This window comes from Alosa alosa, chromosome 18 (genome assembly GCF_017589495.1).
Source record: "Alosa alosa isolate M-15738 ecotype Scorff River chromosome 18, AALO_Geno_1.1, whole genome shotgun sequence".
Classification (NCBI taxonomy): domain Eukaryota; kingdom Metazoa; phylum Chordata; class Actinopteri; order Clupeiformes; family Clupeidae; genus Alosa; species Alosa alosa.
In genome coordinates, this window is record NC_063206.1 from 90348 (window position 1) to 116337 (window position 25990).

General features: G+C 44.0%; 1 protein-coding gene across 1 annotated transcript; it reads left to right on the forward strand.

Annotated features, from left to right (window-relative positions):
• Window positions 1-1369: 1369 nt before the first annotated feature.
• LOC125311856 (MFS-type transporter clz9-like) lies at window positions 1370-25347 on the forward strand. Its single transcript, XM_048270219.1, has 3 exons — window positions 1370-1430; window positions 23535-24388; window positions 24514-25347. The coding sequence occupies exons 1-2, from the start codon at window positions 1370-1372 to the stop codon at window positions 24320-24322; spliced, it is 849 nt and encodes a 282-aa protein (XP_048126176.1). The 3' UTR covers window positions 24323-24388; window positions 24514-25347.
• Window positions 25348-25990: the final 643 nt, after the last annotated feature.

A 25990-nucleotide genomic window follows, 5' to 3' on the forward strand; every position in this document is an offset into this window, starting at 1 on the left:
AGCAACTCAAAAGCAGAGGTGAGTAAAGGCAGAGGGTACCGGTTCTTCACTGTGACTTCGTTCAGACCTCGATAATCAATGCAGGGGAGAAGAGAACCATCTTTCTATCCCACAAAGAAGAACCCGCACCAGCTGGCGAGGGAAGACGGGCGGATGAGTCCAGCTGCCAGGGAGTCCCTGATGTAATCCTCCATAGTTTTTCTTTCAGGAGGGATAGTGAGTAGAGGTGACCTTTGGGTGGAGCAGTCCCAGGGAGATCAATGGCACAGTCGATGCACGACCGGTGGGGGCAGAGATGTGGCTTTGGTCTTGTTGAACACCTCCGAGGAGGCCATGGTAACATTCAGGGACATTAGAAATGTCGGGGCAGTGCTGGGGGTACTGAGCGGGGGGCAGCGAGGCAGCACGCAAACAGGTCAGGTGGCAGGCATTTCCCCACTCTTTCACAGTTCGGAGGCCCAATCGAGGTGGTGAGGATTGTGGAGACGGAGCCAAGGTAGCCCAGGGTTAGGGGTTGGCCTGGGGAGCTGAGCAGGTGGAAGCGGATGGTCTCTCGGGTGGTTTCCTGACACCATCATTGAGATGGGGGCTGTGATGCTGGTAACTGTGCCACCACGGACCGGCCCAGGGCCCGGCTGGAACAGGAGTGGACAGCGATGGCTTTCCAAGCCCAGCTGACGAAAGCAAGTCCTGTGTCAATAATGTTTGCTTCTGCGCCCAGAGTCCACCAGGGCTGCCAGGGTGTGGGTGGAATCAGACAGGTAAAGACAGACTTGGATGAGGGGTTTTACGGCTGATGGAGGGCGGAATGTTCATTGAGCTCATCCGATTCCTCCTACATCTGGTGAGCTCGCCTTTGCTGGACAGGTGGCGACTCGATGACCATCACCACCACAGTACAGGCACAAGTTGGAGGTGATGCGTCAGCTGGCGCTCTGCAGGGGTTAGGGAGGCGGCCGATCTCCATCGGTTCAGACTGGTCCGGCTGGTTAGGCGGTGTGGCAGGTGCGGACAGAAGGGCAGTTGGGACACTCCGTGTGCTGGTGGATGGACTCTGGCCCTCTCTCGGCAACGGACCTGGATCCTGCGGGTCGTCGGACAGCCAGAGCAATGGCTTCATCAAGAGTGGGGTTGATCATGGGAAACCAGGTCGTCCTTTATGTAGTCCGCCAGGCTGTGGAGGAAGGCATCCACCAAATGCTTCCATGTTCCAGGAGCTCCGACTTGCCACAGTTAAGTCAATGGAGTAATCCGCAACAGTCCTTCTGCCTTGGCGAATACTCATCAGGGTCCGAGATGCCTCGGCTGTGGTGGATTCCAAATCGAATACCTTGAGCATCTCCTCTGCGAATAGGGTTGAAGGTTGCACATGCTGGGGTCTGGCGCCAAACTCCGCCCCGTTCCCCAGAGAGTCGAGCTCGGCCCGTCAGGTGAGTGATCACGTGGCCGACCCTCGCCCCTTCAGTGGCAAAAGTCCTGGGTTGCAGGGTAAACTGGACCGCGGCAGCTCGTCCAGGAACGCCTTACCTGGGTTGGGTGCCGAACCGCTCTGGGTTGCCGATCCTGGGTTCTGGGGCTCCGGCAGCCCGCGGCAGCAGTGGACTGGGCAGGAGACTTCGGGTGCTGGGCGGTGAGCAGGCTGGCTGGGGCTGGGCGGTGGGGAGCAGGCAGAGGAGAAAGGTTGGTGAGAAGTTGAATGATCATTGCAAGTTGTTGCTGTTGCTGCTGGAACTGCTGAAGCTGTTGGTAGGCGGCTTGAAGTAGGGAGGCAGTGTCAGCAGTGTGTTGCGGTTTGCCTCTCTCTCAGTCTCTTCCAGGCGTTGCATGGCGGTGGGTGGTTCTGGTTCGGCCGGTTTCCATGCTGGTTCGACCGTGCGCTGGGTCCATGTTTGGTCAGATCATTACTGTCAGACACCAAACAGGGGCGAGGACCACAAAAGCCACGTTAGAATGTTTATTTAAGGGTTGGGGGTTACAGGGGTTTCAGGGTTCCGGGAGTTCCAGAGTCTGCGTGTGTGTGTTCCCCAATAGCCGAGCAGCAATGGCAGGAGCTGGATGATCCTGGGAAGTCCTGGGGAAACACACACACAAACAGCAATTGAAACGAAGCAGTACAGTCAAGGGCTAGGCTGTATTAAGTAGAAGAGAGACGGAAGGCAGGTCAAGATTACGGGGCTGGAGATCAAAAGAAGTAGTCGAAATGGTCTGGGTTCACAGGCAAAGAGTCAGAGTCGCTTCCCAAGACAGGCAGGTAACTGGTGCGCGGGTTTGCAGGCGATCTGACAAGTGTGGACTGAAAAGCAAGGCTTTATATACCGGGCATGATGAGTGGTGAATGCAGTGCAGCTGGTAGGTAAACGAGGGTGAGGCAGAGCAGAGCAGGAACAGGTGGAGGTCATCAGAGTTTAATCAGCGTGTGTTACCAGGCAGAGAGAGAGCTCATGACAGACACACTAGAGACACTAGGCTAGACTCACTAGACTAGACACACTAGACTAGACACACTAGAGACACTAGACTAGACACACTAGACTAGACACACTAGACTAGACACACTAGACTAGACACACTAGAGACACTAGGCTAGACACACTAGAGACACTAGACACACTAGAGACACTAGACACACTAGGCACACTAGAGACACTAGGCTAGACACACTAGACACACTAGAGACACTAGACACACTAGGCACACACACTAGACACACTAGACTAGACACACTAGACACACTAGAGACACTAGACACACTAGAGACACACTAGACACACTAGAGACACTAGACTAGACACACTAGACACACTAGAGACACTAGGCACACTAGAGACACTGGACACACTAGGCACACTAGAGACACTAGACACACTAGAGACACTAGACACACTAGACTAGACACACTAGACACACTAGACACAGTAGACACACTAGGCTAGACACACTAGACACACTAGAGACACTAGACACAGTAGACACACTAGAGACACTAGACACACTAGAGACACTAGACACACTACTAGACACACTAGGCACACTAGACACACTAGGCACACTAGACACACTAGACTAGACACACTAGACACACTAGGCACACTAGAGACACTAGAGACACTAGACACACTAGAGACACTAGAGACACTAGACACTAGACACACTAGAGACACTAGACACACTAGAGACACTAGGCACACTAGACACAGTAGACACACTAGGCTAGACACACTAGGCACACTAGAGACACTAGAGACACTAGACACACTAGACTAGAGACACTAGAGACACTAGAGCTCCATTAATTATTTTCTTTTTATTCACCACATGTGACGTTTCGGGACACACTGCCCTTCCTCAGTTGCCCTTCCTAATGTTTTCTCCATTATTTGATTCTCTCTAATGCCATTAGCCACAGCCCATGTGAAATCTCCTCTCCGGCGTCTTTAGTGTGAAGAGAAGAGGTAACTGATGGAAAGAGGGCTACAAACGTGGGGTTACAAATCAGAAGTTGATCAAATTTGTGTTGTGTGGGCACCAGTGGTGGAATGTAACGAAGTACAAATACTTCGTTACTGTACTTAAGTAAATTTTCCACGTATTTGTACTTTACTTAAGTAAAATGTATAGTGCATACTTTTGACTTTTACTTCGTTACATTTTACAGCAATTATCTGTACTTTTACTCTGCTACATTTCTACAACACCATCGATCCTTACGATACATTTTATGATCAGTTTTTTTCTCTGACAAACACGTTTGTTTTACCAGGGGCAGGGTTGCTACCAAAGATTCTGGAGCTCGTGCATTCTTAGAAACATAAGCTTTTAGTCTAGACCAGGCAAAGCGTGAGCTTGTAGCCATCTGCATTCGGTAGGCTATATTCACCAGACCCATGGCTACACTGTACATGCAACTGTGTTCTGGAGGATTATTGGCCCATACAAAGGGCAAAATGATAGAGTCTAAAGACTTAAAGAAGGCAGCTGTAAGAAAAATAGGTACATTTTGAAAAAGATAAATAAATTTTGGAAGTCCAATCATCTTGATAATATTCACACGCCCTATTAAGGAAAGAGGGAGGAGTTTCCATTTGTCTATCATAGCTTTACGTTTGTCTGTCAAATCATTATAGTTACATTTAAAGAGAAGTTTGGGGTTTTTGGTGATATTGATTCCCAAATATCTGAACTGATCAGTGGAAATTTTAAATGATAGATCCTCAAGATATTTAGAGTCTAGGCCATCGGATAGGGGCATGAATAGACTTTTGTCCCAGTTAATAGTAAATCCAGAAAATTGACCAAATGTTCTTATCAAATCAAGCAAGGGGGGCAGGGATGTCCTAACATCTGACAGGGTCAGGATCACATCATCTGCATATAAGCCTATAGTACACTCCAGATGTGCCACAAATTATCCCCCAGTTTGGGGGCTGGCTCTAATAGCTATTGCCAGGGGCTCAAGAGCTAAGGCAAAAAGCATAGGGGAAAGGCAGCACCCCTGCCTGGTGCCACGGCCCAGCAGGAATGGGGCGGACCTGTCATAATTAGTCAATATGGAGGATTTTGGACATGCATAAAGTATTCTTAACATTTTCATAAATCTACCACCAAAGCCAAATTTTTCAAGAGCGGCAAACCATTCAACTTGGTCAAAGGCCTGCTGGGCATCTAACGATATAACAGCAGCATGGGGTAACTTATTAGAGTACATTGTATTTAACAGGCGTCGAGTGTTAGAGAAGGAGAATCTATATGGAATGAAACCTGTTTGGTCCGGGTGGATTAGGGGACTGATATATTGACTTAATCGGTTCGTAAGAACTTTTGCAATAATTTTTTGGTCGCTATTTAGCAAACTTAGGGGACGGTATGATGTGACATCAGTGTCATCTCTGTCTTTTTTCAGTAGAAGACACACATGAGCTTCATAAAGAGTGCTGGGAAAAATCCCCTCCTTCATAGAGCAGTTTATCATACGCAGAAGTAGTGGACCAATGGTTTCTATATGTGCCTTATAGAATTCTATGCCAAATCCATCAGGACCACAAGCCTTACCGCTAGGAAAGGAGCGAATAGCTGTTTTGATTTCATCCAGTGTGATGTCAGAATCCAGCTCCTGTCTTATTACATCATCTAGAACTGGAATGTCCAATGTGTTGAGAAAGTCTGAGATCTCAACATCAGTGGCCCTTGACTTTGATGCATAAAGTTGACAGTAAAAGTCAAAAAACCGATCATTAATTTGTTTAGGACCAGTTAGCAACTGTCCAGTAGAAGATGAGACCTTATGGATCGCCCTATCTGCCTACACCCCTTTTAACTGCCTAGCAAGCAGGTTGTCCGCTTTCTCACCCAGCTCAAAGTGCTTTTGTTTCAACTTACAAATATAATGCCTGACCTGCTCACCAAGAATATGGTCTAGCTTTTTTACTACACTGTAAAAAATGGCTGTGAAATCTAGTTATTTACTGTGGATTTCACACTACCATTACTGTATATGGTTTTTACAGTAGACTGTTGTAAAATTTACAGTAAACCCATGTCCACATGCAGAAAGGCTAGGCAATCAAGGACATGGGTAGATGGAGGAGAAATCAAAAATAATAAATAAAAAGTTCTATGGAGATGTGCAAAAGTTGGAGAAAGTCAGATATGTGTGTGTGTGTGTGTTTTGACGTGTGATGAAATAAGAAAATAAATAAAAGTTCTGTAGCATAGGGTGAGGGATGTAAAAGTGCTAAAAGATAGCCACTGCAGCATAGGGTGAGGGATGTAAAAGTGCTAAAAGATAGCCACTGTAGCATAGGGTGAGGGATGTAAAAGTGCTAAAAGATAGCCACTGCAGCATACAAGGATACAAGGATACAAGGAAGTTTATTGTCACATGCATATAGTTACTGGAAGTAAGAAATGCAGTGAAATTATGTCTGGTGTCAGCCTATTTGTGCATTAATGGGGGTAAAAGTGCAGTAGAAGAGGGGTTTAGTAGATTAAGTGGCAAGGGCTGCATAAAAAGGTGGGGGAGGATTGGGATTGGGTGGAGGGCACCAACAAGGAGCACCCAAGAGCAACAGGGGCAAGGAAAAACTCCCTTACCAAGGAAGAAACCTTGGGCAGATCCACGGCTCAAGGGGCTAACCCAACTGCCAGGGGTCTTGGTGTGTGTGTTGGGGGGATGACAGGGGAGATGGGATAGTGTGCTGTGTATGTGGGGAGGGGCAGTGTGCAATATGTGTGTTGGAGAAGCTTCCCATGAGACAATGTGCTGTGTGTGGGGGGCAGTGTGCTGTAAGTATGTTGGGGATGTGTGTTGGAGAAGCTTCCTGATGAAATAATGTGCTGTGTATGTAGGGGGTCAGGGACTTACTATTGCAAGCAGAGTACTGTATGTAATGTATGTGAGTGATGACAGTGAAGATGTGTGTGTGTGTGGGGGGGAAGGGGAGTGGAGCAGTGACTGTGTGTGTGTGTGTGTGTGTGTGTGTGTGTGTGGGTAGGTGGGGGGCAGTGTGCTGTAAGTATGTAGAGGATGTGTGTTGGAGAAGATCCTGAAGACAATGTGCTGTGTGTGGGGGGGCAGTGTGCAGCAAGTATGTAGAGGAGGCTTACTGTAGCAAGCAGTGTGCTGTATGTATGTGAAGTGATGACAGTGATGATGTAAGTGTGTGTGTTGGGGATGGGGGTGGAGGGGGGTGGGGGCAGAAGGCTAGGCAATCAAGGACATGGGTAGATGGAGGAGAAATCAAAATAATAAATAAAAAGTGTGCAAAAGTTGGAGAAAGTCAGATATGTGTGTGTGTGTGTGTGTGTGTGTGTGTGTGTGTGTGTTTTGGGCGTGTGATGAAATAAGAAAATAAATAACAGGTCTGTAGCATAGGGAGAGGGATGTAAAAGTGCTAAAAGTCTTGTAGGTGTGTGTGGGTGTGTGTGTGTGTGTGGGAGGGGGTCATGAGTGCTGAGGAGTGAATGAGTGCAAAGTCAGTATAGTGTGAGTTCAGAGTTGGGAAATGTTTGAGAGTGCTGAGGAGTGAATGTGTGCAAAGTCAGTATAGTGTGAGTTCAGAGTTCGGATGGCCTGGGGATAAAAACTTCTCCTGAGTCTCTCAGTTCTGGCTTTGTGACTACATAGGCGTCTTCTTGATTTCAGCGGTAGGAATAATCCATTGTTAGGATGAGAAGAGTCCTTCAGAATCTTTTGGGCTCTTAGGAGTACTCTTCTGGAATAGATATGTTCAGCTGAGCGCACTACTCTCTGCAGAGTACTACAATCTCTAACTGTGGAGTTCCCATACCAGGTGATGATGCTACCAGTTAGAACACTCTCAACCGCTGAAGTGTAGAAGACCTTCATGATGGATGTAGAAACTTTGAATTTCCTTAGCTGACGAAGGAAGTAGAGTCGTTGTCTGGACTTCTTCAGAACATATTGAGTGTTAACAGTCCATGTTAAGTCTTCAGTAATGTGGACACCAAGGTATTTAAAACTTGTGACTCTCTCTACAGGTTGCCCGCTGATCATTAGTGGGGTGTAACTGTAGTTCTGCTGCTGCCTTCTGTAATCCACTACCATTTCCTTGGTTTTATTGATATTCAGTGTCAAGCTGTTAGATTGACACCACTGTGCCACCTCATCAACCTGATCCAAGTAGAACTGTTCACTGTTGTTACTAATCAGGCCCAAGATCACTGTGTCATCTGCAAACTTGATGATGGAGGTATGACTACTGTTGGCTTTGCAGTCATGTGTGTAGATGTTGTACAGCAGTGGACTCAAAACACAGCCTTGGGGAGCACCAGTGCTGATGGTTAATGACTCAGATGTCAGACCCCCCACTCTAACCACTTGTGAACGGTTGGTGAGGAAGTCAAATATCCAGTGACACAGGGTGGTGTTCAGTCCTAAGGCCTTCATCTTTGTGACCAAGGTGAGAGGTACTATCGTGTTGAATGCTGAACTAAAGTCAATGAACAGCATCCTCACATAATTCCCATTCCCTCCCTCCAGGTGAGTTAAGGTGGTGTGCATGAGGTTTGAGATGGCATCCTCTGTAGACCTGTTGGCTCTGTAAGCAAATTGGAGGGGGTCAAGGGAGGCAGGGAGGGATGAGCAGATAATGTTTTCACAAGCTTCTCAAAACACTTCATCACTGTAGACGTCAGGGCTACTGGGCGGTAGTCATTCAGACATGATGGACTTTTGTTTTTTAAATACTGGAACAATAACAGACTGCTTGAGGCAAGTAGGAACTGTCTCTTGAGCCAATGATGTGTTAAAGATATAAGTGAACACAGGAGCTAACTGAGCAGCGCAGGATTTCAAAACCCTGTTAGAAATTCCATCCGGTCCAGTAGCTTTTCTACAATTTACCCTCCTAAAGGCATTGCTCACATCGACCTCAGAGACACAGAAAGGTGCATCCTCATTTGCTTCACATGCTGCAGCTAGTCCAATATAGTCTGTGTTTTTCATGTCAAAGCGAGCATAAAAAGCATTAAGTTCATCAGGGAGGGCTTTACTCACATTCATCATAGGAGGGACTTTCTTTCAAAGCCAGTGATGGTTCGAGTCCTTTCCACACTCGTGCTGGATCACCCTCCAAGAAATCAGCTTCAACTCTGTCTCTATAAGCGCCGCTTAGCATCTTTAATTGCACTCGTAAACTATAAGATGCTGCTTTGTAATCCGTCATATCCCCTGAAATAAGCCCAGCATTATAAGTCATAGTGCGTGTCTTTAATGCCGTTCTCACTTCTCTATCCACCCATGGTTTCTGGTTAGGGAAGCTTGGATCTTACAGTTGGGATGATGGAATCAGTCAGCATATTGATGTAACTCAATGATACTTCCGTAAACTCATTGATGTCAGCAGAGTTAAGTCTTGAACATCTCCCAGTCAACGCGTTGCTAAGGGCGTCCTGTAGCCTGGCTTCCGATTGGTCAGTCCAGCTTTTGACCTCCTTCGTCACTGGGGGTCCGTCCGACTTCTCTGTTTGTACATAGGCAGTAGGAAAACAGCGGCATGATCTGATTTTCCGAAAGCTGGTAGAGACTTCGCTTTGTAACTGTTCTTGAACTGTGTGTAGCAGTGATCCAGTGTGTTGTCACCACGTGTAGGGAAGGGATGTAAAAGTGCTAAAAGATAGCCACTGCAGCATAGGGTGAGGGATGTAAAAGTGCTAAAAGATAGCCACTGCAGTACTGTAAATACTAACTACTGTATTTTCCTTCTTTATCTTATCTTACACTCTTAAAAACATATTGGTTAAAAATAACTTTAGCCCCAAACATAGCAACATGTAGGCTTACCCTTTCTGGAACATTTATGTAGGCCTACCTTTTATAAATAATTCACAAAAAAGCCCAAACAGTAATGTGTCACTCAAATGTTGTTGGGGGAGGGGATTTTGGAGCGACCGTTACTTTTTTCTTCAAGTCAACTTTAGTCCTCACTCATTCGCCAAGTGATGCAGCAACTTTCAACAGAGGAGCTTCTGGAGTGTGACAGAAAACACGTTTGTAGGATGGAATAATCTTTGTGGAAGAGGAGGCACAGCTATTCAGAGGTAAGGTTTAGTTTTAAATGTAAGGAAATTCGGGTGGTAAATACTGTTAACTGAGCCAAATTATTAGCTAAAAGGTCAACGTTAGCAACCTAGCCAGTGGCGTAACGTGCCAACACCGGGCCCATATGCAGGATTATCAAGGCGGGCCCCCCTACTACAGCACGTGATGACGCAATGTCCACGAGTAGGCTACCATGAATAGGACAGGATAAGATCCTTGAGACACAGCATATAAGAGATGACATGATTAACAATATCAGGAGTACGTGCACCACAAAAACAACAAAAAAATACTGGTGAGGGCGCATGTAACATATGAAAAAACACTGCTGGTGACAATATGAAATTGCATTAATGATAAATCATTCGTGTTCATTTAGCCAGGAACATAGCATACGCCTAGCTACTTGTCAGTCATGCCCGTCAAAATAGAGGGCTTCCCTTCGTTTATGTTCACCATCTAAAAAGACGCAAGAAGACCGCACTCTGCTGAGAGCTCAAGAATCAGTTCAACTTTTCATGTCATGAATGTAACATGCCTATGATAAGGCTTTGCAGTTGTCCAATATGGCCAATCTATTAATTGTGTATCATGCGACGCGCTGAAGCTACGTTCATGCATTGTTTTGCTCCAGTTGAAAATGTTTATGTAATTTGTCAGCTGTGATCAAATCGTTCAATAAATTCCACTTTTATGTCATAAATATAACATGCCTATCATTAATGCTTGTATGGGGTATCTAATCTAAGCCCCTCTTATGTTCAATCAAATTGGCTTTGCCCACCCGTTTTTTTATGTGCCCACCCATTTCTGGCTACACTACTGTCTCTCTTCGACTGAGCTGCCCCCCTTACAAAAACAAAAAAAATAACGTAATTTTGACGTTCTTAGAAAGCGAAAGCCTCTCCTGTGCGTGAGCGCAGATAGGTGCGTCCAAAATATGATGTGAGTAGGCAAGCAGAGATGTCTATGGATGTCACAGGTGGGCTACATGAAACTGAAAATTCAAATTGTTAGGAAAAACGGTAAGTAGCCTACGTTTATGCAGCTGGAAGCATATTTTCTCCAATGTCATTAATATGAACAATATTAGACAGCTAAGATGTTGCATTTTTGCATGCGTCTACTTGATGGAGAATACTTCAACTTTAAACCATTAAATGGCCAATAGGTGAAGCATAGATAGGCAGATAAATAGGTGAAGCATAGATAGGCAGATAAATAGGCAGACATCATTATTCTAACCTGAAGGCTAATGAATAACTTTAGAAGATGCATTGCTCCCAAACTCAAACAAGTTTATTTATCACTTGGTTTGGTCCAACAAAGATAATCGTAACATGAACTATAGCATGAATAAATGCTAATTTACTTAACCCCATAAGTGCATAACGAGCATAAGACGTGAACAAGGGTTACATTACAAGGGTTCATAACATATATAATCACAAACAAAAATATACAATGCTCACACAATATCCAGGATGCAGGGTGTCATGTGTAGGCCTATGTTGTCTGCCCAGTGTGAAATGTGCGGTGTGTGCAAGATAGACGCGTTCTCCAGTGTGAAATTATAGAGTTTGGTTATTCTCATTGCTCAGTAGTAGAAACGTTTGTCAAAGAATCCAGTATGAAAACACACACACACGCACGCACACACACACACTGTTTACAGCTGCATTTTCCGGGCTTTCCTCTGTGCGAAGTTGTCGATTAAGTCCTTAAGATCCAGATGGCGCGCACGGGCATTCTCAATTGACAGTATGGCTAGTCCAGAGAGACAACTCTGTCCCATTGAGCACCTGAGATAGCTTTTTATCAGTTTCAGTTTTGAAAAAGAACGCTCTGCAGAGGCCACTGTCACTGGGATGGTCAAAAAAATCATGAAAACAGTGCAAACCTCCCCGAAACTCGCAGTGATGCAGCTGTTCTCGACGATTAGCATCTTCGTCAGCTGTTGTACTGTTTTCATTTGAGAGATGCGGCCTTTCAAGCATGCACGGAATGATAACAGTTGCATTGGGAAATCAGTAGTAATGTCGTCTTTGTAAATATCCACCAGCAGGTTTGCTTGCAAAAACAGTTCATCATCTGTTGCCTTACAAAGGGTCTCAGGCTGAAGAACTTTGAAATTGTCCACTGTTGATCGTAAACCGCTGAATCTCTGAGTCAACTGAGAGATGACAATATCAAGGCAAGCATTAAACACATGGACGCAAAAAAGTAAGACTCAGCATCTGCTAAACGTTCATCTTGACACAGCTCATCAAAATGCACTTTCACCTTTCTCAACCGAGTATTCTCAAATGCCTTGCTCACTCCCCACTTCTCTGAAAAGCCCTTAGCTGTTTGTTTGGCATCTTCAAAATGTTCTCGGAACAGGGTTAGGTCCCTGATGGCGCAGTCCAGTAGCTGGACTGCTGTAGCCAGATCCATGTCTTTCGATTGTAGAAGCTTTGATATCACATTAGTTCGCTCCAGGATTTTGCTTTGGAAGACAACAAGACAAACAAATGAGAATTTCTCCATTGCCTGTTTCAACGATACAGCCTCGTCCCGTTCATCTTTCTTTCGGCTTGTCAGTGAAAGTTTTGCCAATGCCTTCATCACATCGTTGTACCGATATCTTAGAGCGGTTACTGCTTCATAACGTGAGGACCATCTAGTCGGGCATAACTTTTTCAGTGTTATGTTGGAGTCATTGCTTGTGTCGTCACTCTGTGTTCTGTGTGAACTGTCTCACTTCTTGTATCTTCACCGCATCATTAAGGATGAGATTCAAATTGTGTGAGGCACAGTGTACATACACAGCAGTTGGCTCCTTGGCAGCTATCCTTGCTTGGACACCACTGTATATGCCACGCATATTTGCGGCACCGTCGTACCCTTGCCCCCTGCACTTAGAAAGGTCTAAGCCGTTGTCCTCCACAGCCGCAACAATCTCCCTTGTAAGCTCGCTGGCCGACGAGTCGTTAACCTCACGAAATCCAACGAAAGACTCTTTGATCCTCACATTAGTGGCAACACCGAGAGCATCTCGCTCAACTATGACATATCTGAAGATCTGACTCATCTGATCTACTTTAGCCACATCTTGTGTTGTGTCCATAATCACGGAAAAAATGGAGCATATCGTATTTCATCTAGAATGTGTTTCTGAGTATGTTTTGCAAGAATTTCGATTAGCTCATTTTGTATCAATGGGCTCAGGTACTTGATCGAGCGAGCAGGGCGGCTAATCAGATCTTTAAGCACTGGGTCGTACATTGCCAGGAGCTCAATGATAGAAAGGAAATTGCCATTGTTAATTTCTCCTATTTGTTCCCCATGTCCTCTAAAGGGAATGTTGTTCATAGCTAGAGTGAGTGTAACATTAATCACACGGTGTAGTACCTGTCTCCAAAAGCTGGCCTCATGAAGTATGTCCCTCTCCATATCCTTATCCATAGTTTTGTTCTGACGCCAGTGGTCGCACACCACACATGCAGCTTTATGTACAGCGGATGACTCGTGTTGTTGAATTTTCTTTGATAAATTACGCCAGGTGTTTGTTTTCCATGTTGATATAGCAAAAAGCCAACAGGGCTCGCAGTAGGCTACATCTAGTGAGGGAGAATAACACAGCCATGTCCTCGGTATCTCCAAACCAGACTTTGTATGGCAAACGTAATATGCCGTAGTAAAGGAGCGGTTATCCTGTGCGGGATCCCGTGGGAAACGGCCAGTAGGTTTGCATGACCCCAAAGATAGTATATAACGTTTAACATTTGAGTCTAGATTCTCAGGAAAATGTCCCATGTCCGTTGGATACTCATGCAAAGATGATATAGCAGTGATGGGCATAGAATCTACCTCCTTCTCCTCAACACTGTTGGATGACCCGCTGATGTTAGCACAGGCCACCGAGCTCTCTGCGGGTGCATCACTCCATTCCTCCTCAACATTTTCACCTTTAGCATTAGCCAGTGAGCTGCTAGGCCTACTGTCAACGGTCGCTTCAGGTGCTTCACTGTCTTGCTCCAGCTCAATGTCGATCTCGCCCTCCTGTGCTATCTTTTTAAAGAAGCTTCCTATTTTTGGTAATTTAGATCTTACTTTCTCTAATTCCTCCTTTCGTTTTCGCTTTTGAAAGCCACTTTTGTGTTTGTAATTTGACGACGACTCCATTCTCTGTCTCAAGTTCAACAATACTGTTTTGAACGCACTACGCATGTTCACTTAGGCTACGATATCCCACAATTCCCGGTCCCAATTCGAAACAAATTACGTCAAAATCCATAATTGTTGGTTTCAAACATGTATTTAATGATCAGTAAAATATGTTGTTGACACTATTTATTCCAATAAATTTGCTTAATTACTTTATACATGTATTTATGTAGTCAGATGACATTCTTAGAGGGAACGTTTTACAATGAAAGGCCCGGTCGCGAGTGACGATTAATGCGATAGGGGGCCCGGCTGTCAATCATGTATTTCAGTGTGATGCGGGCCCCTGATTGGACCAGGCCCGTAAGCAACTGCGTACCCTGCTTACCGATAGTTACGCCCCTGAACCTAGCCTAAGCTACCCACCAATTCTGATACTTCTAGCTTCTATACTCTTTAACATGCCTTCAATAATGCATGACTGTCATGATAGAGATAGAAATTAAGGAGGAGGAATCAGTTGTGTGTACCTATCTGTTCCCATGTTATTTTTAAGTTTGTAGAACCCAACTAGCTAATGCTAACGTTAGCCTATTATTTAGCTTCTAACTATAGCATAGACTGTATATATAGAACTGGACAGTGTGGCTGCATTCTGCAGTGTTCTATGGAATTGAAGCCGCCGAGGCGACGCCATCTTGGAAAATTTGGAGCCAATTTGAAGTGCGGCTGCGCAGCAAAAGTTGAAGCATGCGCAGTGAAGAGGAGTCGCGGTCAGGCACGCCCACTCAGTTGCCACTCAGCGAGTTAAACACGCCCCTTGTCAAGTGAAACCCGCCCCTTCTCCTTTCCACAACGCAGGTCGACTCGGCGCCGAAGGCTAGCTGGCTGGATGAATTTTGCGGCTGTGAGTTAGCTAAACAGTACAAACAACAATCGGTTTGTTCTTGTCTGGTAAGTGTTCCGTATCAACTGAAAAGTTTTTTTTGTCTATTGGTGTTCTTAAATACGTCTAAGAGAGCTTATTATGTTGATTATAGATTGTGACAATTTAGTATGGTGAATACTAATGAGCTAACAACAGAAATACGGACAGCGAATTACATGCTAACGTTAGCAGCTACATTAACGTTACCGGTAGGCTAAGTTAGTCGTTGAAGTGAAGATTAGCACACAGCTCCCGTAAGAGTCGATGCATGATATACTTGGTTTTATTAGTTGTTGCTGTTTTCAAATATCTCAATGTATGCCATCTCAACATGGAGTAACCATTGACTGTACATGGGGATTAATAACACTAGACAGTCAGTACAGTATATGATGTGATAAAGCAACGGTATGATGTGATAAAGCAACGCAAGTTAACGTAATGTGAAGCATGGACCTCATCAACCTCATGTTAATGTAACTACTAGCCAGTTTGCCAGCGTTGCATTTTTTCTAACGTTAACGACAGACACCTCTGTTAGAGCTACTTCTGTGATGGTAGGTCGGTAGCATAGATAGACTGTAAAAAATAGATCGCTAGGTCGGTAGTTGTAGACCGCATAAGTGAATGATCGATAAATGAAACGCCTGCATTAAACACTACGCCAAGAACCAGTCACTTCCCAGGGATATCGGTGAACATTTGAGAAAGACCTTAGTTTGTCATCTAACGTCCATGATCAGTCATACTGATGACGTTATTTTTCAAGCTGACGCAAGTTAATAACATTCACACCGCATATTTAAATGTGTAGTTAACATTAGGTAGGCTGTGAAGTTTATTACACACATATTTTAATTAATTGGTATTACTAGTGGTGTTGAGTGCCTGATTAGATGCTTTGTAATGTTGTAAAATTGTCTGACTAACTTTATTGTAACTTTCCTTTTTGCAGGTAAGATATGGGTGATGGCTGAATGTACTGGAGGTGGCGGCAAGGTGGTCTCCATGGTCTACATTAGTCTGCAAGCAAGGGAATGCCTACGTGAAGTAGGGGTGGGCGATATAGACAAAAAATAATATCTCGATATTTTTTGTGATTTTGATGATAACGATAATTAGTCGATATCCTTTAAAAAAATGTTTTGTTAAAGTCTGACTTACTTTACAGCTCATTATTTATGAATAGCATCATTACAATAATAACCAATAACCTAACCTGTGACTTTTTAACCAAATCAACCAATGCATTGTCACTCTATGACACATTTCCAATTCTGCCCCCACTTGTGTGTGTTGCAATGACATGGTCTAGCCAGCTACATTAGAGAAGATGAATAGGCCTAACAGTTTCCCAAGAGAAAGTCTGAAGCTGGAGTTACTTTCAAACCTTTACATAGGATTCACTGTAAAACTAAGAGCAGACCAACAGAGTAGCCTACATCTCAGTTATTTCCTTATATGTTTTGTTTTAGAGCAATCACGTAGGTTAGCATTCCAAGTTACAGAATATAAACTAATGTGTTAGCTTATGGCTAATGTATATGAGAAATCCCATAGAGATGCTAACGGTTAGCATAATCGGTAAACGTAGATATTTAGAGCGAACTTCAGTCCATTTACAAAAGAGTTACATGATAATAGTTATTTGTTTACAACTGACTATTAAAATACTCAAAGGCTAATGTTTTCTCTCCATATAATACCGTGTAGGACAAAACGTGACTGTCTCATCAATGCTACTTGAACAGAAGTAGCCGCATAAAATCCCAAGTAGGCTACTCTTGCTGCACAAAATAAACATTAGGTGTGCGTGGGACAACGTTGTGACCCACTAGTGATCACGTGACACTTGCTCTGCTGCACTTCTCCCGCATAGCCTACCTCCTGGAAATGTATGAGTCTTCAGTGCGTGATTTCGAGTGTTTTTTCCCCATAAGTAATTTAAATACTCGATAATGTCAATTTGCACATCGTTAAAACAACAATCATGATATTATCGCAGACGATATATATCGCCCACCCCTAACGTGAAGTGGTTTGGCTGGGGTGGTCTGAGGTGGCATGTCCTCCCCCTTTCTCCAAGTCCCCTGACATCCATCTCCCTGACATCATCACCCACCGTCACTGGATCAACCTGAAGCCCCTTATACATGGGACATGGCACAGCACCACTACGTTCTGAAAACACATGACTTTCAATAACTTGCCTGGCACCAAGAAAGGTCTGCCGCTGCTCTGAACCTTCTGTTAATGTGACATCATTCATACTTGAGGCTGTACACATCCCTTTGTTTCTATTTTCTTTATTGATGTCACCCAAACTTCAACTTTCTGTATGCCCTGAACTCACACAAATTGTAAATTGCAATGCGCCATTTAACCAGTGGTGTAGTCTAGTTAGTTAGTTGTAGTGGTGGGTACACTGTGAGCAACCCCAAATGTTATTAAATATGTATCCTTGCCTATTTTAAATGGGTATACTGAGATGATGATGCTTTTTAAATGGGTTTACTGTGTAGTCCTGTGCATCACGTAGACTATACCATACCACGGTCATTTAACTGCCTTGGTATTTAAGTCAGAGGCCATTGCTTAGTATTTAACTGTAGCCTGCACAAAGATGTAGACATTACAAGAATATTAATATCAGAATAATTATTAGTTGATACTAAATCAATATTGAATGTTTTTTTTTATTTCTTTTGTGTGATATATCATTCAGAATGCTGCAACATGACTGGTCTTCAATCAGCCAAAGAGGACACATCGTAACTCTTCTCCTAGTTACTCTCCATTGGCTCCCTACAGTAGCCAGAATTAAATTTAAATCTCTCACTTTGGCCTATAGGACACTGACTGGATCTGCTCCTTGTTATTTTAATTCAATGATCAAGATATACATCCCCAACCACCCACTGAGGTCTTATGATGAGCATCTGTTGTGTCGACCAGTCTTAAACGCTAGGTCAAATTCAAGACTCTTTTCCTCAGTGGTTCCATGTTGGTGGAATGAGTTGCCCAGTGCTCTTCGTTCTTGTGATAGTTTTTGGTCTTTTAAGCACTTCTTATACATTATGGTTTGTATGCAGTAGTACTGTTTTATTTTCATTATAGGCTGTTGATTAATTTGACATTGTTTATTATTGATATTCTCCTTAATGTAGTCTTACCATGTTTTTGTTATTATATTATTGATTGAATGGGCATTATCAGTTATTATTGCTTTCCCCCCTCATTTTCATTGTTTATTTCATTAGGCTATTGATTGATCCCTGTTTTAAGTATTATATTGTTTTGTATTTGTTAAGGGTAACCATAACCATCATGCACTTGAAACAAAGAATAAAAATGTTTCTTTAAACGTAGTACCACTTTAAACACATCACACACTGAACAGCAAAGTAGCTTCCTGATTATGTGTAAAATGTTTACAGAGTATCCTGATGTAGTAGGTCCATGTTCTCATATTTTTACAGCTGACATGAAGGCTGCAGTATTACATTTTTGATTTATAATGGAGCACCCTCTCTGGTGAAAGACTAGCAAGCATGTGGTAGAGGCATACGATTACAGACATATTGAGAGAGCCTATCAATGAGTTGTCACAGTTTTCAATTTAGACGTATTATTTTGAAATGATGTACGTCTACGGGAGGATTTACACATCACTGGCAAGACCTGATCAAATCATACCAATGCAAAATGCTTCTCCAGCAGTGCAATCGCAGGTAACAACGATACCTTAACGCATTTTCAGATACCGCTGTTCTGAACATACTAAGCAAATTGGCCATTTGTAACTTTGAATCCCTCCTCACGTTAAGCTATGGTCCAATAACGTGTTCACTAAAACACAAGTAACATTATTTGTCGGGCTGATTCATAAATGGGCATACCGAGGTTGTCGACCTAGCAGGCTAGGTGGCGTTTATTGCCATTCGCAAAACTAAGCAAGAGTTAACGTTAATGAAACTTAACATCGCCTTCTCCAGTGACAAAGTGTATTCAAATGAAGCTGCAACGATGATGGCGGCAATCACTGGTTACGTTAAACCATTTGAAACAAGTAGGAATGATGGTGACTATGGCTAACGTCACTTCGGATCAATATAGCAAGCAGAGCCCTTTTACTTTACCTATCAACTGGCTAATGCTAGCATGATGTAGCATGCTATGAGCTAATATACTTAGCATCTACGAAAGAACAGCACATATCTTTTTTCACAAAGAATCGGTCACAACTAACAACGATGTCTCTTACAAACAACTACACAATGTATGACTATAAATATGTATTTAGGCAGACTGTGATAAGATATATAATGATAATAACAGCAACACTTATTTAGGTTAGATTATGTGTCGAAATCAGGTGTCGTTAAAATAAGTGAGCGATGACGTGGTAGTGTCTGCAGCCTAGACCAGGGGTTCCCAAACTTTTCCACGACAAGGCCCCCCAAATACCGCTAGGTTCTGGCCAAGGACCCCCTTGATGTGTTATTAAACCCATCGAGAATACTACGGCAAATGTAAAAATACATTAAGCTAATCCTAATAATTATTTTAGCCACAAACACTTCGATGGAGCATACAGTGTGTAAAAATTGTATTTGGGGATTTCTGCTATATGAGAGCTATCACTCTACTATTATTCCCAGTCATTATCATGAAAAATATAATGTTCAGATATGTGACACATTATTATAATGGCATTGTATAACAACCCTAATAGTAATAAGTATATTTTAACATTTTCAAATGTATTTATTTGTTGCTTTTATTTTTCCTTCCAACTTGCTGAGGCCCCCCTGGCACCCCCTCGCGGCCTCCACTTTGAAAACCACTGGCCTAGACGGTGAAACATAATGGACAAAGCGTCGTGTCTGCAGCCAGCCAGCTGTCAATCATAGGTGTAAACATGCCCTTTTTAGATTGTTAATATAACATCAAAAAAAAATATTTCAGCGAGAAAAGAAAAATTGTGTGTATTGAAGCATCTTGAAAACTATTTTTTCGAATAAAAAGTTGTTGATACAAAAATAGTTTTAGGTGAGAAAAGTGACACGGAAAGTTGGCTACTTGGCCATTGAAATACATGGGGATGGGCAGAGTTACACATTGTACTGCAGCCAGCCACCAGGGGGCTCTGGACTAACGCTCGCATCACTCTTAAGACGGCACACTGTCCAGTTCTGTATATACAGTCTAGGTTTTTAACAGTTATGTGTCAGTTTAAGACAGCTGGTGAGTGCTAGGATCAGCAAGACTTGTTGTAAGTGTTGCTATGAGAGGAGATGTTCTCTAAAGAGCTGGGTCTTCAGGAGTTTTTTGAAAATGGAGAGTGATGTCCCTGCCCTTGTAGGAACTGGCAGTGTGTTCCACCAACGAGGAACAACAGATGAGAAAAGTTTGGATTGGCCTGAGCGTACTGGTGGTAGAGCTAGACGTCGTTAGGTCTGAGGAGCCGCAGCGGTCTGGAGGTAGCGTATGTCTGTATGAGGGCATTCAAGTAGGTGGGAGCAGAACCGGAGACTACTTTGTAGGCAAGCGTTAGAGCCTTGAATTTGATGCGGGCCACCATAGGTAGCCTGTGTAGCTGGATGAGCAGCGGGGTAACATGTGCCCTTTTGGGTTGGTTGTAGACCAGGCGCGCCGCCGCGTTCTGGATCATCTGAAGTGGTTTCACTGCACAGGCTGGGAGACCTGTCAGGAGGGCGTTGCAGTAGTCGAGTCGTGAGATGACTATTGCCTGAACCAGAAGTTGGGTAGCATCTTGAGACAAGTAAGTCCTGATTTTCCGTATGTTGTAGAGTGCGAAAGGGCATGACCAGGCGACTGAGGCAACATGATCTGAGAAGTTTAGTTGGTTGCCAGTGACCATGCGTTTGATTGGCCGATTGGCCAGTGACCATGCGTTTGATTGGCCAGTGACCATGCGTTTGATTGGTTAGTGACCATGCGTTTGAGATCATTTAGATAAGGCCCTAAGGGCCCATAGGCCTTTTGTGTGGACATGTGCTACAGGTGTTCACCTGCCTTGGACATGTGCTCCAGGTAACCCAGAACCTACTGTAATATGCCTACTGTACTGTAAAATGCCTACTGTATTAGTCCGCACAAAGTTTGTGAGATCAGACAGACAGTTGAAAAATGGCGAGTGAACAGCGTGTGTGCAATAGTGTGGAGTTTCTCTTAAAGAACTCATTCGAAAGACTTGAGTTTGTAGTTAAATTATCAAAGACTGATTGCATAGACATTTGATGGGGCTAATCCGGTGGCAGGCAGGTGTGGATATCAATTTGTAAATCAAAATAGGATTGGTAGACTGTCGGAATGGCGGTAGCCTACTAAAATGGGATTGGCAGCATGTCGGACGGAAATAGCAGCATGTCGGAGAGCAGTGTAGTCAAAGATTGTTAAGGTGGAGCAAGATACTTCGTCGTAGTTCATGTCTATGGGCGCAAAATGGGGATCGAATCCTGTCTGCATAAAGAGGCGTGTCGATGACGGTATTGATGAGCCGTCGTTGCAACCGCCAACAGCAGCGGCATAAATAACCGGGCGACACCTGATATAAAAAGTCGATTTTCTCCAGACTGGAATGCTCAAAAATGCTAAAAATGTACCTGAAATGTTTAGAAGGGTTTGAGGATAATGAAAACGTGCCCGAAATTCACATTCCTAACTCTATAGAACCAAGACCTTAACATATGTGGTAAAATTCTGAGCTATGCCCATAGACTTCAATGGAGCAGTCGCTGCCTTTGCTCTGCATAAAGGGGGATTATGACCCCCCCTCGTGCGATCTGGGTTCCCGGAAGTGGCTCCTGATTAAATATCTTGCTCCGCCTTAACAATCTTTGGTGTAGCCAAAGATCCTTGATTACTAGCAAGATAGAGCAACATAATTCGTTACTATGGGAGCAAAACGGGAGTTCCGGTCTGCATACGTGGGAGTGTCACCTTACGTCACTAAATAAACTTTCTCTCTTAATAAGCAATAAGAACAAATAAACATAATTGTGTTCACAGTATTATTGTATATAATCGTGTATGATACCAATGAATCATTCTTTAGGACATGATATGAATAATTTAATTAGTCATGTGAACCGAGCTAGCTAGCTAGCTAACGCTAGCTTAAAATGCTATACAAGTGGATGGTAGTAGCTTTGGCAATAGTACAGCTATGCGCTAACAAGTGACTAGTAGTTGAAGGACTTCGCTTAAACTTAATATACTGTTGCAAATTCACTTGAGTATAAACTATCCACTTTAACTAATGTCAGTAATGTTATTCAGCTAAGTGTCATTTCAAAGAAATTACACTTCTCCGTTTAAAATGTTACCTTAGCTAAGAGGCTAGCTAGCATGCTAACAACCAGACAGTAACTGGCAGCAGCATGGTCTGATATTAAGTTATTTTATTACAAATCCGAACGCTAAAAAATTACACTTTTAGGCTTGAACTGATCCCAAACACTTAACAGATTATGATAAAATTCTTCAAAAAACCCTCAACAAATCCAGAAAGACATAATGACCAATTTATTTGTAAAATTCCACAAATCTCCATTGACATTGAATTTATACCAGTGTTACGTACAGCTGTCTCTGAACATTCTTTGATATTCACGTGAACACACAGTTGCGTACAGTTTACTTTTTTCAGCGAATGTAGTTAATCATTTCCGGGTCAACAAAAAACTTAAATACCGTTGGAAACCCTGATTTGTCATCTTTCTGCTGGACTTCGTTTGGAGGACTACCAACGAGAACGGACTGCACTAGAGAAGTAAGTATGGCGACATACCTTTTCTGCATTGAACACTTCTCAAAATGGCCATGGGGGCGGGTTTGGCGTTTGTCCTCAAATAGAGTGGGGAAGAGTTAAAACAACTATAGTGACGACTTGTGGCAAAATGTGTTAGTGCAAACAGATGAAAAGTCAAGTAGACATGTTGAATTCACTTTTTCCGTTGTGTTTAAAATGTTAGCGTGAAAATTAAAGGACGGTTTTTTTACTTTTGTAACGGTCCTTCAGAATACGTCGCGAGAAGAGACGAGAGACTGAACTAGCGTCGTTTGATAGCCATATATTGTTACACAGAAGTAGCCTATATATTTTTTCAGTTTAAAATATAAACTGTGAACCAAAACTACACAGTTAACTATTCTGTTTCAGTATGCCTATATTAACTATTAGACCAGGGGCCCCAGCTTTTTCTTAATATGAAAATGAATAAAATATTTTAATATAATTTCATTTAATTGTCAAGCTTTACTTGAAGTATATGGACTAGATAGGCTATCTATATTTCTATGATAGAAATTAATGGAAAATACAGTATAGCCATGACAATAATAGCATAGAATGGTAGTTTAGTAAAGTGTAGTGACTGACTATCTGTGTTAAAACGTCTCTGATGTCTTTTGACCCCAGACTGATTTAATGTTGTATTTACCATCAAAAAATGGCCCTTTGGAAAGAAAAGGTTGCCGACCCCTGTGTTAGACCAAGTTTTCTAGGCTTTGAATAAATAAAAGTGCCACCAGGGAGAGCCATTACTGTATTCAAAAGGCAGGTTTGACATTTGTGCTTTGTGCACTAATCAGTGAAAGGAAATAAACTATACTTTGATATTTTTTTTTGGTCTCTGCATTTATCCCAATCCGTGAATTAGTGAAACACACTCAGCACACAGTGAACAGTGAGGTGAAGCACACACTAATCCCGGCGCAGTGAGCTGCCTGCAACAACAGTGGCGCTCGGGGAGCAGTAAGGGGTTAGGTGCCTTGCTCAAGGGCACTTCAGCCGCGGCCTACCGGTCGGGGTTCGAACCCTCCGGTTACAGGTCCGAAGTGCTAACCAGTAGGCCACGGCTGCCCCGGTAGCCTCAAGAAGACCGAATTACATCGAAACCGAGAGGATTCACGGGGCTACGGTGGCACGGGTGGACGAGCTATTCCACATCTGCCAGGCCCTGTACGATCGGTTCGGATTCCGCGGGACCCCTGAGCTCATCTATAACTGCGATGAGACCGGATTCGGCGACAAGGGCTCCTCCAGAAAGCGTGTTCTCTGTGGGAAAGGCCAAAAGACCGTCTATGCGCAGCAGGTGACAACCAGAGAACACGTCACGGTGCACTGCTGCGTAAACGCTGCTGGGGAGGCCATACCACCATTTGTCATCTTCGCAAAGTGCCTCCCCAGCACAGCCTACGGTCTGGAAGGGCCCACCAATGCGCTCTACGGTGTGTCTGGTACGGGGTACATGGACAGTGAGCTTTTTTTGAAGTGGCTGGAGCACTTCGTGAAATATGCCCGGCAGGAGCGACCACTCCTCCTCTTCATGGACCAACATGACACTCATGTTGGGACAAGAGTGGTCGACTTCTGTCGGGCGAACCAGATCGAGGTGGCGTGCCTGCCATCGCACGCCACCCATGTGCTCCAGCCGCTGGATGTGTCGGTGTACGGCCCTCTGAAGGCGGCATTTTCAGATCTGGCGAGACATCTGGGGCTGGTGAGAGGCAACCTCATCATCGGGAAGAAGAACTTCACGCCGGTGCTGAAGGTCGCGTTTGAGCCTGTAACCCACACAACATCCAGAGTGGGTTCAAGAACACAGGCCTGTAACCCACACAACATCCAGAGTGGGTTCAAGAACACAGGCCTGTAACCCACACAACATCCAGAGTGGGTTCAAGAACACAGGCCTGTTCCCGCTGGACAGGAAGAGTCCAAGGTGAGTTGACAAAAATAATAATAATACTAATACAACCATCATGAAAAGTTAAATGATTTGTATCTTCATTTGTTTAAACACTGCACTCATAGTATCTGTTTTTCTGTTTTTTTCTTGTGTTGCAGCTCGTCAAAGGCCTTACCACCCGCCCAAGGGATGAATACATCGACCAGGAGGACAAAGACGATGACTCGTCCACCTCCCATCCCAGCACCGGCGAGGATACCCCCACTGCCTCCAACAGCCACATCAACACCGCTGCCGCCAATGCCGTGCCCGACCCCGTACCCCTGTCCACCACCGTAGTTTCCACCAGCGTTGTCGCCGCTTCCCCAACCCCCTGGTAAGGGGCGGTGTCATCCCGGCGGCATTGGCCGAAATTCTAATGCCGCCACAATTCGACCGGCCGTCCAGGGGGCGGGGAAGAAGGATGCCTCTGCCCGCCAGAGTGATCACCAGCGACACTCACGCTGCGCTACTAGCAGAGAAGCGGGCAGAGGAAGCCAGAAGAGAACAGGCCCGGCAGGATCGGGCAAACCAGCGCGTCGTCCGGCAGCAGCAGGAGGCTGCACAGCGCGCTGCATTAGCGGCCGTGCGGGAGGCCGCAAAACGGCAGAAGAAGGCAGCACAGCAGGAAGCTCGGCAGCAGAGAGAGGCGCTACAGGCATCGGCCCGGGCTGCCAGGGAGGCCCAGGAGGCAGACAGGGAGCTCCGGGAGGCAGTGAGGTGTGCCTTCTGCGGGCAGGGAGGGCAACGACTTTTTGTACAATGTGACTCCTGTACCCTCTGGCACCACGCCAAGTGCGTCAACGTCGGCATGGTACCAGAGGGTACATGGTACTGTGACGTGTGCCGAGCAGACGCAGCAATGGAGGCGGCGACCGTTTTTGAAATGTGAAAAAACCCTTAAAAAAAACAACAACAAAAAAACATTAAAAAAAAACATTAAAAAAAGAGTTATTTTTAAATTCCATTGTGTGTGATTTTCTGAATATTTGTAAATATTATTCTAAATTATTTTCTATTCTATATGTCCTGGTCTTACAAAGGCCGCATTTAAAATTTTAAATGAGAATAGTTGTATATAGTTACTTTGTGTGTGATTTTCCGAATATTTGTAAATAGTATTCTAAATTATTTTCTATTCTCTGTGTCCTGGTCTTACAAGGGCCTCATTCAATGTTTTATCATTAGTTCTCTGCTCTGTTCTCCAAGTCCTGGTCTTACAAGGGCCTCTGCACTGTTCTTCATGTCCAGGTCTTACAAGGGCCGCATTCAATTAATCACTTGTGCCATGCTGTATTACTGGTCTTACAAGGTCTTCTTGTAATTGCACTTTAATCATTACAGGCGTCATGTTTCTGGTCTTACCAGGTCTTGTTGTAGTATTGCACTTCAATATCTAAGTGTTGTGTCCATGGTGCTTACAAGTACAGAAAAAGCCTACTTCAAATGTTGTGTTTCTGACACAAAGCCTTCATGAAATTGCACGTTTTAATGCTATATGTGGTGTTAAAAAGAGTGTTCCCAAATATAATACATTTTGCCGTTTGTTTTTAACAGTAAAACAATGAATGTAGTTGCTACTAAGTTGTTGTCCCA

Bases quoted from the DNA above. Each gene is read 5' to 3' on its own strand.
- LOC125311856 (XM_048270219.1), top strand. From the start codon at position 1,370: ATGCTGGGGTCTGGCGCCAAACTCCGCCCCGTTCCCCAGAGAGTCGAG. The intron at 1,431-23,534 runs GTGAGTGATCAC...CTGCCCCGGTAG, and splicing joins AGTCGAGCTCGGCCCGTCAG to CCTCAAGAAGACCGAATTAC.